The 13,584-nt window shown below is 40.6% G+C and overlaps 1 protein-coding gene across 14 annotated transcripts in view; it reads left to right on the forward strand.

Annotated features, from left to right (window-relative positions):
* Nucleotides 1-909: 909 nt before the first annotated feature.
* SYNE1 (spectrin repeat containing nuclear envelope protein 1) overlaps nucleotides 910-13,584 on the forward strand; it is a 419,767-nt gene continuing 407,092 nt past the window's right edge. For 4 of the 14 annotated variants that reach the window (XM_057489083.1, XM_057489090.1, XM_057489086.1 and 1 more), the window contains exons 1-2: nucleotides 1,154-1,573; nucleotides 8,579-8,864. In XM_057489083.1, the coding sequence (XP_057345066.1) occupies nucleotides 8,798-8,864 (67 nt within the window). In that variant the 5' untranslated portion in view covers nucleotides 1,154-1,573; nucleotides 8,579-8,797. Of the gene's footprint in view, nucleotides 1,090-1,149; nucleotides 1,574-8,578; nucleotides 8,865-13,584 lie in introns of those variants that run through there. The other 10 variants (XM_057489087.1, XM_057489088.1, XM_057489091.1 and 7 more) reach the window with 6 other exon arrangements.

Genomic DNA, 13,584 nt, shown 5'->3' on the forward strand with positions numbered 1-13,584 from the left:
CTGAATACTGCCCTCTATAGGCCCAACTTCCAGGTGTAAAAAATTCTGCAATTAGAGATTCATTCTTTGGGCTCCAAAATGAATTTGGGCTCCACAATGAATTTGGGCTCCACAAGGAAAGATAACACAGATTGGCTTACCAGATTCCTTTCAGATATCGTTATTTTGATGACATCCAGAAGAAAGAGAATTTGAAGAAAATGCACAGCTAAATAGTGAAGGATGGGTGGCAAATGAGGGAAGGGCAGGAGGCAGAGAAACTTCACTCTATAAGCCAGTCCTTTGATTCAGCATATTTAGAGAATAGAAAACTTTTTTCGTTCAGGTTGAAAATCAAGGGGGTAATTATTATTTCCAAAGTTGTTGCAACATAGCTTCCATTATTTCAGCTGCCTTAATCCTGTTGTACTTGGACTTGGGTGTTGGTGAAGAGAGACTATGTTTGACTTTGCTTGGAAACCGTGAAACCACAACAAAATTAATTCTCCCAATGCTACTAGGCAACACCAGGATGTCTTCTACACCAGGAGAGGAACTTGAGTTGCAGGCTCAAATGGCTCCTCCAAGTGTCACATGCGTTCAGTGTGTCTGAAGAAACTGAAGGTGGTTGGTTTTTCAGCATCATAATGAATAACCAAGAATAAATATGATTACCATGTCAAGTGCCTCCTCAGGAAATCTAATCTTTATTTTTTTTAAATGGTAACAAAGACCTATAGTCTGACGAGCTTCCCTCAAATTATTTGCTACTGATTTGATAGCCACAGGGTCAGCTGTTAGGATCTTATCGAAAGTTGATTTAAAAGGAGCCAGCGGAATGTCCTCGCTGAACCGCATCACTTCCTTCCTGGGACCATCGGGGAACCTCCCCAGCCTTTCAAGATAGGTTCTGCTCAGAAAGGTCAACCGGCCAGTGGGAACACCAGGCAAAAGTTAGCGGCTAGCGGGCTAGTGCAGCTGATCTTCTTTCTGGCACTCTGCTCCTCCTCGCCGGGGAGGTGGATCCCGCGGGAGGGCTTACGGAGAGGTTGGATGGCAGCACGGTTTTGCAGCTGCGGAGAAGCGCCCGAGGCCGTGCACCTCCTGGAGGTAGGGGAAACTCGACAGAGCCTGCAGGCCCCCGCCCCCGAGTTTCCAGGGAGCAGCGCACCCCAGCGCGGGCCGGGAAGGGGCGTGGCGGCGCAGGGGTAGTGCTGGGACCCTGCCCCGGGCCCGAACCCGCCTCGACCCCCTTCCCCTCGGAAAGGATTGGTAGTGCGGGGGGGCGGGGAAGAGCAGGGGGAGGCCTAAAACCCCAGAGTGCACCCGGAGGTGGACCGGATCGCAGAGGGAGGGCAGAGTCGCCCAGCAGCCGGGCGCAAGAGTGAGCGGCCGGGAGAGCGCGGCTGCGGATCGGCAGCCGGCTGGCTGCCCGCCCCGCACGGTGCGCTCCGTGACCGGGGCGGCCCGGCTCCCGCAGCTCTGCAGCCGCGCCCGAGCTCCATAGACCCGGCCGGCGGGGACCGCGCACACTCGCGACCGGTGGCCCGCTGGCTTTGCTACCTGGCACCTGAACGAGTCCAAGACGGCAAAGGTAACAGGAAAGAGGGAGAACGCGGGGTCAAGCCGAACAGATTGCAATCAGGTTGGAAGCAAGTTTGTACTTGCACGCTCCGGTCGTGCGTGCTTAATGGGAGGGGGCAGGTGGTCATGGTGGCGGTGGTGTGGCTACGTGTGCGATACTCTTGGATGAGGAGATAAGGAGATGGGGAGCGTCCTCCTTGCATCTCGTACGTAGGTATCCCCATTAATATCCCCCTCTCTGAGTTGTCATTTCCGCTTATGGCACATCTCGTGGGCTCCAGTGGTGCACAAGCAAAGACAGCCTCCCTGTTGTGATGGTCGGTACCGTCGCTACTATCTGATGGGAGATGTAGGGCGTTGAACACATTCTAGGAGCCTCCCTTCCTCCTCCCCCGACTATTTTAGGAAAGGCTGGGGGAGGGGAAATGGATAGCACAGCCCCGGGCCTGAAGTCGGCGCGGAGGCCGGGCCTCAGGCTGCTGGAGCTGTCACCCTGCAGTTGCTTCGCGGCGGAGCCTACGCTAGAGGGCCAGATAACTTTCAGCTCCTCTCCAGAAGACACCTTGCAGATAGGGATTTTGCATTGCTGCCGGAGGGTGCTGTGACGTGGTCGTTCACAGGACAGCAGGTGCTTGGCTAAGGGCAGAAAAGTAGTGCAAAATAAAGCAGCTATCAGCCGCAATGCAAAGAAAGCCCGCTGGGAAACTGCGTTTGGTGTGCTGCCTGGGATAACTGAGCTTGGAGGCTGCAAGTTCAGGCCCTCTTTCTTAAATTGAGTCAGGTCCAGTCCAGGGAGAAACATCAGCGATGGAACCGGCCTTAGCATCCTGGAATGTTGATTTCTGAGCTTTTCAGTTTGGGATGGAAAACCTGTACGTATCTGAATTTTTTCTGTGATCCTTAAAGTTCAAAAAGAATTATTTTTGTCTTCTTGAGTGTCTATTTTTGTCTTCAACTGAGAGTCACTTTTCTAAGGAAAGCATTCAAATACAGAAGCCAAACTTGTGCAAGAGAAAGTGTAATAATTTTCAGTTAAGCAATGAGTATTAATATGACCCACATCTGCATAAAATGCTGATTTGATCATTAGTCTTGAAGATTATTCTTTGAGAGCTTTGCTATTCCCATGATAAAAAAAGATCAGCAGTATGAAAGAAAAGTTCCTGATATCACTAGAACAGTGTCATAAAACACATAGCTATTTTTTCTTGTGTTTTTGAGTCTGTTCATTACTTTGTGGCAAATTTAGAACAAAATGTGTCAGATTTCATTGCTAACTTAGTATGTTTCATGCTGAAGATAAAAGTGCATCTTCAGACTGACTCAGATAATGATATTACTAGTCTTTGAAAATATTTGTTCAACTATTACATTATAGACTCATTTTTTATCTTTATTAACTATTGATTTTTCACAAACTGGTTTATTTCTGTCCTCGTTCTCACCATGTAAGAATGCCTTTCACTTGATTCCTTCCTGGAAGGGAGTAGGGGTTGGGAAAAGATAGTTTACCATTTAAAAATTTTCAAGAATGGCCTGTGTTAAATGTCTAGGGTTCTATACTAGCACCTGCTCTCTGAGAACTATGCAGTGCACACAGCTTCTTGGAAATGAAAAGAGGTGTCATTGAAACAGGATGCCAGAAGCCTATGACCCGGCTAGATTGGTAACATATTCTTAGTTCCAGCTCTCAATACTGCAGCCACCCCCCGTGGTCTGAACTTGACAGGCACACAGGATCCAAGATTCTCCCATGAGGAAATCTGCATTTCTCTTCCTCTTAAATGTATTAAGTGTGTCTTTCCTGTGGTCTAATCTGATGAGAACTGTTTGACAATGAGTAAAATATATATGCTAGTAAAGTATGGAAGGAAGGTAGAGGGCATCTCTGGGCCTGAGTAATACTCCAAGCTTATAAAAAAATTGTTGAATCATGATACTTAATATCTTTCATGCTGATCACCTCTGAACTTTGTCTTTTGATTACTTGTTGACATTTTTTGTTCTTCTAGGGAAAGGATTAATTCTTATTTGTTACTCTGTATAAGTCATAATAGTGAATAATTAACTATTTACTCATAGCCTGTTCATATACATTAGTAATATATTTATATTAACTCCAGGATGTCCTTTTTCTTTTCTACCCTTTATTAATCAGTACCATTGCTAAAGGGTGATAGAGAAAAACAATAATTATGTTTAAAATTAGACACTTGTGTGACTCACTCCAGTAAAGGACTTAGATAGAAGGGGGCTGAAATATATTTATTAGCTTTTTTTGTTTAATAGTGGATTTCAATAGGAGTGCTAACCTTGTACATAGATATCTAATTAAGAAATATCCATACCGATACAGCTAAAAATCTGTATTTTACGGTCTCAGTTCATCTTTTTCAGTTAGAAATGAACTGCATTATCTTTGATTGTTGCTGGGTTTGGAATTTTCTGCTCTGGTTTCTGAATACCTAAAATTGAGCTGCATTGCATTAAGATATATTCTTGTGGCCTAGTAGTGTTCTAGTGTTTTCCCTAATGTAGTCCATTTTAGGAGCACAAACAAAGAACTGCTTTAGTATCCAGTTGTCCGTTCTGCTTAGAGACTGGAAGAGTCAAGTTGTAATGATTCCTCCTGTACTTTTCACAGGTGCTGGTGTTACAAAGAGCATGTTGTCCAGATTGGAGAATCCCAGATCCAGTCTAAATTCTCTCTGCATCCTGCAGTGCAATTGTAGCCGATGGTTATGGATTAGGTCTTCAGTGTGCTCCCACTGTACCCGGCCTTTCTCCACTCTAACACTCACCTTCCTTTGTTATAATAACGTATCATCTCCCCCTCTGATGTATAAGCTCTAAGAGGGATCTGCCTTGTTCACTGCTATTGACTCTGTACCATTGTCCTTTACAAATAGGTTCTCAATACATTTTTGCTGTGTGAAAGAATGAATACTGGAATCACTCTTCTCTGCTAGGTATGGTGATTACCTAGCTTCAGGGTATTCTTAGTTCCTTCCCCAGGAGATGGTTAGAGGATAAATTGGTACCCAACCCATCAACGCCTACTGATTCTGATACTGACTTCCATCCACATACTGATTGCTCTGCCCCCTCCTGCCCCTCAATATCCTGCAACTATTAAAAACTTCTCGTCACCCTAGGAACAGTGAGCTCATTGACAGAGCTGGACCTTCCTCTAATGTTCTGGGTCTGTAGGTCATGCCCACAATCGGAACACTGCTTGCCAATCACTTAGTTCTAGGACTGAATTTCAAGATCTCATGACCTTGTACCAGTAGTGGTTTCAGCTATCCCTTGTACTGCCATTGTTTTGGAACTGGAGAGCACACTTGGGGCACCTCTCATTCTCGGCCCATCTCTCACATTGCAGGTGGAGAAACTGAGGCCAGGGGAAGGAAATGGAAACCAGTTATTTGCTGAAACCCTGCTTTGTGCCAAACAATCTTCTAGGATATTATATAGTATTGATCTTTTAAGTTTAAATTTATGCAGGGTAAAATTAATTCAGGATGAAATTGCTTTATTTTACAGCTGAAGAAACAAGCATTCAGAAAAGTTCACTTTTCTTAAGGTCACATGGACAGTAAGACACAGAATGAAGACTGAGCTCTAGATCTTTTTTAGTCCACAGTGGGCACATTTTCATCATGCGCACAGTTGTTGAGAATCTCCATACACAGAACCAGCTCACAGTCACCCAACTAGTTGGAATAAAGTTAAGCCTAGAATTCGTATCTTCTAATTCTCAATCTTCCTTTACTATCTTTGTTTTATTAATTTGAAATTTCTTATCAAATCATATGTCCCTTTAAAGGAAAGTACCAGTAAAAAGCAAGAATATCATAATTTCACAAAAGAGGAATTATGCATATACATGAGTGATGAAAGCAAAATATTTTATCTTATGTCTAAAAAGGGAAGGATATTGCACCAACTTCTTTTGCAGTGGGCTTCCTGGGGGTTGTCTTGGAGGTAAAGTATTATGAACTTGAGTCAATAAAACAAAAATAAGTACTGAGCATCTAGAATATACTCAGGGATATACTTGGTATCAATGGGTGGGATGTCAAAACAGTAAGAGTTACAGTGTCTATGTCTGAAAAATGTTCATTGTTTAGTTAGAATGTGATAGGACTGAAAATGCTGATGAATATAAGACAAATCATGCATACAATAGAATGGACTGTTAGTGCTGGAGGAATTAAGGGAAAATAATGCTAATGTGTGCTGGAGTGTTTAGGGATGGCTTCAAGCCAGTGTGGGGCCTGGGCCAGGTATTTAGTGACCCTTTGGATTTGTTCATCTGAAAGTGCCCCATGGTTCAGCAAGGATGCAGGGGTCTGCGGTGAGGAGAATTACACAGCCCCTCTGCCACTGAGCTCAGTTGATGTCAGCATAGCCCACAAAATCTTGTCACAATTCTACAAGTCATCTGAGATACCCTAACAAACCACCTCCCACTTGCTATCTCCCATCCCCAACCAATCACCGAAATCCTGCACATTTTGCCTCTGAACAATTTTTCAGATTTAACCCTCCATTCTCTGTCCTGTTTCAGCCTCTCATCGTCTCCCTCCTTGGACTCCAGAGGAACCTTTCTAACTAATCTTCCTGGATCTTCCAGTCTTGTCTCCCTCAAACATACCCTTAGAAATGGTAGCTAGAATAATCTAAATTGTATGTTGTCACTTCCAGCTTCAGATCTCTCAGAGGTTTCCTGCTGCGTCCCAGAGAATCAGGCTGCAGCGTCTGAGCAGAGCACATGGGGCCCATGACCGTCTGGCTGCTGCCTTCCTCCTCTGCCTCAGCTCCAGAATGTCACTAGAATGGTCTTTCACTGCCTACCTCTTGGTAGCTCCTCACAGAATCATGCTGTTCCTTGTGTCCCTATCTTAGCTCATGCTATTCAGTCTGGCTAGAATGCATCTTTCATATTTTTCTTCTGATTCACTCAAACTCATTTACCAAAACTCAGCTCAGGGATAGCGCCTTCTCAGGATCCTCTTCCAGAGCCTTCATATTGGATTGGGACCCATCCTTTTTATCTCTCATCTCTATATTTACATGGTATTGTGATATTATCTTTCCAATATCATATCTCCCACTATGTTCTAAGCTCCTCAGAAAATAGATCCTATGTCATATTCACATCAGTACCCCCAGCGTTGAGCTCTGACACTCAGAATGCATTTGTCATACTGTAGAAGACTGGATACGTCAGTTCAAGTTGGATACAAATGGAGAAATTCTTAAGTTTAATGGGGTATCAAAAGATGGAGAGCGACAGAGGTTTCAGGGTTAATCTACTGTGTAATGTGAATGTGAATTAGAAGATGGGAGCTTGGTAATACAGCGATTTATAGATACTCCTTTTAATTCCATAATTCTTGATTTATCGTGGGAGTCATTTCTTTAGCATCTATGAACCCCAGTGCTGAGTAGGGCCTGGTTTGGGGTAGCTAAATTAAACTTATGTCTCCCATCATCTCTCCAGCCATACGTAATTACTTCTTCTTTGAGAACCCCTTGCCGAGCCACCCACTGAGAGGTACCTGTCTAGCCCAGAAGCTGCCAAGTGTTGGGTCCTATTTCTAGTAAATATCCTTTCAAGTAGCAAGAGAACTCTTCCTCTGGCTTCTTAGCAATTAATGCTGTTCACTGAACTGTTGCTCCGAATTGCTACGTGACCAGTACACCCTTTCTTGTTTCAGTGCACATTTTTGATGCTTTTTTACACAGGGCAGCAGCAATGTGCAATGTTTTGCATCCCTCTCAAGATGGTAGTCTTAAGAAAGATATTATCAGCTTTGCATTCATGATGACTAACCGGATATTAACATATGTTTGTGTTAATGCCATTTTAAAATCGATTGTGATTTGTAATTACCCTCTGTTACTTAACCAGTCCTTCATAAATACTGTGTCTATGGCCGTGCATTCAAGTTATTTCTGTATAGCACTCATAGACATCTCTTCTTTCCTTTTCATCAGGTCGGCCATCCCATGTGTATGTGATGTGTTTTCTTTACAGTTTTGCTTTGCCATCCCCCCCGCCCCCCACCTGTTCCTTTTCTTTACTTTCATCCTCATAACCCAGAAGGGCAGTGGGAATTGTAATAAATATCACTCTCGCATAAGCCTGCTTAGCTCAGCCTCAGTGAGGGTTCTTTATTTGAGTACATTTTTCACTCTTCTCTTATTTCTGTCATTAATTATCTTACTGGTGGCAAGACATTTCAGCCAACCCTAGCATTAGGAAATCCTTGTTCAAAGTAAATGTCTCAATGTCCAGATTTCATCAACAACCCTCCTACCTCTTTTTCTCCTCCCCCCAGCCTGGAATGATGAATTACACTTGTCCAAAGCAGAGAATTTAGGATGGGATTAGAAAAAATGTCGTCTCTGCTTAGCCCACCCTTACCCTGGTCTTACAACTTATTTTACCATTTTTCTTATGGGGAGGAAAGAAGCTCAATCAAACCCATTTTTACTTCTAAAACTAGAATATTTGAAACTGACATTTTTAGAATGAAATAGTTTTACATTTATACTGTTTTAAGTCATCAAATTCTTTTTATAAGCTAAGATTGTATCTCACTCCTGGAGAGTGTATAAATAAAACAGAGCAACCTACGTGTGCAAAGCAGGCTAACACAGCAGAGATCAGAGAACCTGTAAATACAGAGAAATATAGAATTCAGTGTTTTGAGTACAAGTACTTTCACTTTCACAGATGAATGGACAAAGTTTGTTTCAAAAGAAAAAATGGAATAAGTGGACATTTCTTCTTTTATACAAATACAATTTTATTGTATGTATTTATTTTATCATATAGGAGAATTCCTAGCACTTGCCTAGTACTTTATAAGTATTTTACTGTAGTTATTTCATTTGGCAATGAATCATCTGTACCAGTAGAATAAAAATAGTTCTCCTTCTAGCCCTAAGGTGACCTGTGTAGATTTTTTAAACCCACTGTCCCTTTCTATTTGTTTTTCAGGCTTTTGAGTTCATATTAAGAGAATAGTCTTACAACAAAAGAAGAAAAAGTGGTTCAGTCTTCGGGAGTACCCTCTCCTTGCTCATCGCTGTGAGTGCCTGGGACTCGCTTCTGACTCAGTGGATCTACAGAAGTTCCAGTATGTTTCCTGGAGCGGCATAGTGCTGCCCTGCCCGGCAGAAGAGTCTCTGGTCTTGGCTTCAGGCTGCAGGAGCGACCATGGCAGCCTCCAGGCCGGCCTCACGGTCCCCTCGCGACATTGCCAATGTGATGCAGAGGCTCCAAGGTAAGGGCGACAAATGTCAGGGTCATTTCTTTTTTCAGAATGCTTTAAAGTTCAAACACCAACTTAACCCACAATCTTCACTTGCTTGCATTTTTATTCAGTTTTATGAAATAACAGAAAAATGATGTCTTTGCTGTGTTTTTGAACTAGCTCATGCTATTTTAAGATGCTGTCTTCTTTTTGTAGAAAAAAGGCAAAGACAAAGCTCTTTTTTTTGGTTTGGTGTTGGTGATAGTGTGTCCTTGATGGTTGTTCAGCATCCTAATGGAATTCAGACTTACATCCACGCTGTCCTTCAGTAACCAATGACGGTACACCACTGTGACAGCGCCCTGATAAGGATATTGGGACCACAGTGGGCAGATGACTATATGCTATCGTCACAGTGGTGTACTTATCCCAACTAAAAAGCCCGTGGAGATCTAGAAAGTCTTCAAGCAGAATGAGGCCAAACCTCAGAGGGGCAAAATGATGTGACAAGGGTAGTGGTTAACAACTGCGTGCAGACTAGAACCGCATCTCTCACCAGTGTTCCTTCTCTAATAGCCAACTGTTTTGTAAAAGAGAAGTAACAGCTGAAATGCTATGGCAGCTCATAGCTGAATTCCTATTTGTGAATTTTCTTTAAACATGTATATTCCTTGAGCCGTAAAAATCTTTATCTATAGGTATATGAGAATACTGCTTCTTTGTCACAGAACCAATGCTACCTCTCCCAGACTTCAAATGTATACTTTTAGGATACAAAAAACAAACATGCAAGTTTAGGAAGGTTTTTCTCTCATTTTTATCAAGAAAACTTAAAAATATTGTTATAGGTTTTCTAGTATCTCTGGCAAGTGGTCATTGCAGTTTTGCACCACAGCCATCAATATTAACCTGTTCGAAACCCACGTTCCTTGCTCACAATGTATTTGGTGTGCATTCAGCAGTAATTCCCAGTTAGACACTCTTGACTTTGAAGTACAGACCAGAATCTGTATTTCATGGCCCAGAACATGCTCCCAGCTGTAGAAAATCAGATCAGTAGAACTGGGAGTTCTCCATGTCTGAGCAGAGACCGTCAGTTTGGCTAAAGCCCCTGCAGTCACGTGCCCCCGACTCATGCCTGTGTGCCTGGTTGATTTTCAATGCTTAAGTGCAGGTGGTGCTTATTCACATTTACTGTTGAAAGATCTCATTGTCATTCCAGAAAAAGCCTCATTAGAAAACAGAACAGATCCTTGCTAAATGTGTGGGCACAGACCTCTTCCGTAGGCTGAAAAACCTTTAAACGGGTGGATGGAACTCTGAGCTTGGAGTTCCCTTCCTCTGTCTACGTCTGTCTTTGCTGTTTACTTGGGTGCAAATTATTGAACGATTTTATGCCTCATCGATGAAACAATGGAAAGGAAACCCACAAGTCCCTTTCAAAAGTGTGGGAAGATAATTAGTCTATTAGGTGTGACTTTCCTTTGAGTCTGTGAAGTATGAAAATTCTCTAGATGAGATATATAATGACATTAAAGGGAAGTTCTAGAGAGTACATTTGGAAAAACTTAGTTCAGAATCAGATCTTGTTCCCTCCAACATTTCACTATTTATTCTTATTTTGGTTTGAATGCAAATGCTTTGATTAGGGAAATGGTTAGGGTTGAGAGGAGAGAGAAAAATACTGATGCCTCAGTGCTTTCTTTTATTATTTTTGGTAGTGGAAATGTAAGTGTTTTTTCTTGAAGGATGTGTTGAGTCGGGGGAAGCATTGGAGCCTCCCACCCCCACCCCACACTAGACCTGGGACAGTGAACGTCTGTTAAACATGCATTTAGGGACCCCACTTGCAAAATGTGGACTGTTCTCACCTTGCTCAGCCCTCCTCAGGGTATAGTTAAGCTCAGTGAAATAATAGACAAAGGGTGCTTTAAAAACTGTAAATACTGTCATATGGTGAGCTGTTCAAATAGTCGTGAGAAGCTGCAGGCCTGATAATTTGTGGCAAATGTTTCTAGACATGCAGATTTGGGAAAGAATATTAATGGTTTTATATATTTTGTGCTAGATAAAAACTAGTACTTTTATTACATAATGATGTGACTATATGTGCTGTATAAATTATTTCTTCCTCTCTAGTAACAGAAAGAGTTATGACATGTCATAAGGGTACTTGGCAAATTTAAAACAATAAACCTTACAATTCAGGAGGAGATAGAATTCTTGCATGCTAAATATTTACCATTAACTTCCAATTATTTCATATATATATGGGTTATTAATGGTGATAACTGTAAGATCTGTACCGCCACAAGATGCAACACATCTGGCCTGCAGCAGTGGAAGCAAAATGAAATGGCTGGGAAGGAAGGTGAGGTGGTGTCTGTTATTGATCTGCGGGTTCATTGCGCTGATTCAGCCGGTGAGGTTCCCGCCTCTCCTGCATCTCAGTTGTCACTGTGCATCCTGCTGATGCTTTGAGCCCAAACAAGGGTCAACTTCCCTGAACAGAGACCTGCACTCTGTCAAGGGTATTTAGTAATTCTTTTTTCCTGCCTCCAAGCAAACAAGGTCCTAATAAATGGAAGGCTGGCATTATTGCAGATGATTAAGACAAACAAGGGAATTTATTTGAGCAAAAATAAATTTCTATTAAATTAAATAGAACCAGAGTTGCTGTCTTCAAAGCTCAAATCCATAAGAAGCTTCTTTTAGAATCCACTTTTTTTTGCCTGGATAGATAATTTGAGCAACTGATGTTTTTTCCCCTCTTGGGTTTTATTGTCATATCAGATCCATATGTAACTAGGAAAAAGCATGTAGTTTTGAAGAATGACAACTTGGCTTTACTCTCTTGCTTATTTAGTTTATAACCATAATTATTGACTATTTTTCTGCATTTAGTTCTGATTTCTAGTGCTAGGAAATTAGAGCACATGCACAGATTGCTACATAATTTAGCTGCTACTGTAGCAGTTCAATATTTCACCTTTGCCAATGTTTGTGCTGGTTGGAGCATAATGTTTTAGGCTGGGATCCTGAATTATGGATGAGCACACAGACTGCAAAACTGAATTTCATTTGCTCTTAAGAATAATAAATGTTTCTGTAACTTTCATCAATTTAAATACAACCTTCAAAGTAAATATAGGACAACAGTGTAGTACAGGGGTAATAAAATTTTAAATGCCCATCATTAGTATATGCATTTGCTGCTTTTAAAGGCTAACTAAGGGGATCTATTTTAACAGGTGGCTTATGTAGTTGCTTTAATTTATAGTCACATCTAAAAAAATAAACATCTGAAATCTTCAGATGATGACAGTAATTTAAGGCTCTTTATAAATTTCATGCTGCTACATAATGTTTGCTTTAAAAAGGTTTGTTGACTGACTTTTATCAAGTACAGTTCTTTCACTTGAAGATAATCTATGAAATTTTAGGAATTTTTAAATGAACATATCTATCAGTTATTGTGAGATACTGTGGCATCATATGCAATCTTACAGAGGAAGTAGTAAATCCAGAAAAGATTCTAATGGGGTATGCTAAGGGGTCATATGGAGATCTCTCTACTAAAGTAGGAGAATTTTTTACTGCAAAGTCAAATTTTTACTTTTAAACCTTGTGAGTAAATTGAAAGAAAAACAAATGGGAAAAAAGGAAAAGCATTTATTCTTGGAGATATATCTGTGAAATTTACTAACTGTTCAGTGAAAAATGATTATGGCCTCTTCCTAAGATTGTTTTTGATGACTACCCTTAGATTTTTTGGAGTAACTGTTTTCTAGAAATCCATTATAATGTAAAAGAAAACCTCAGACTAACAAAAAAAGTTAATTGAAAAGTAATATAATAGCAGTAAGTAAATAATGAAGACATATTGTCTTTTAGTTTAACATCAAATAAACATTGGGAAAGGAATTTTCCATATTGTGAAGACTCCAATTTTTTTATAGTGCCTTGAGAGATTCAATTCTATACTTTATTACTTTGACTTACTAACTCTTCTCATTAAACCACAAAACATTGTAAGAATCCAATTATTGTATTTAGGCTGAAATTCTCATTTAGATTTAATCTCTTTCTTCCTATAATGAATGTTGCAAGATAGTCTCTTGAATTTAAATTCTAAACATAGCTCAGCATAAAACAATTATCACTTATTTATATTTTGGAACATCATAGTTAAATAAATATTTGATGAATAAATGGATAAATAATGATCTCTAAATTAATGAAGATGAAATTAGACAAGATATATGTAAAAGCTAAGGAGGAAACCAGTTAAATTGAATCTTACTTTATGTCCCCACTTTTAAAAGGATTTTTCTCTGAATTTTTTTTTTATTCAAAATTGGCTTTGATTTTATTTATGTTATATCTATCTATATTTAATCAAAATATAACTTTGAGGGCATGTATCTAGCCTGAATGGGTGACTATATTGACTTCTTAGATGTGTGTGTTGTTTTTGTAACTATAATGCTTTAAACATATTTGTCCTTCCTGAAAGTATATTACATGTTCACTTTGCTTTTAAATGTATTGAAACCTTTACGTTCTTATCACATACTACCTTTTAAGCCTTTCTGTTTGCGGAGCCATTTTATCCCTGGTGTATTATGGAGAAAATTCCAGAGGCCTTCGGAATCTTCAAGGGCCTACAAAAATATTGGCTCTCAAACAAAAAAAGAAAACTGCTCCGTCAACATTAACAGAGGTTTACAAATGTTAAAATTATGTCAAC

This window comes from Manis pentadactyla, chromosome 12 (assembly GCF_030020395.1).
Source record: "Manis pentadactyla isolate mManPen7 chromosome 12, mManPen7.hap1, whole genome shotgun sequence".
NCBI classification, from domain to species: Eukaryota; Metazoa; Chordata; class Mammalia; order Pholidota; family Manidae; genus Manis; species Manis pentadactyla.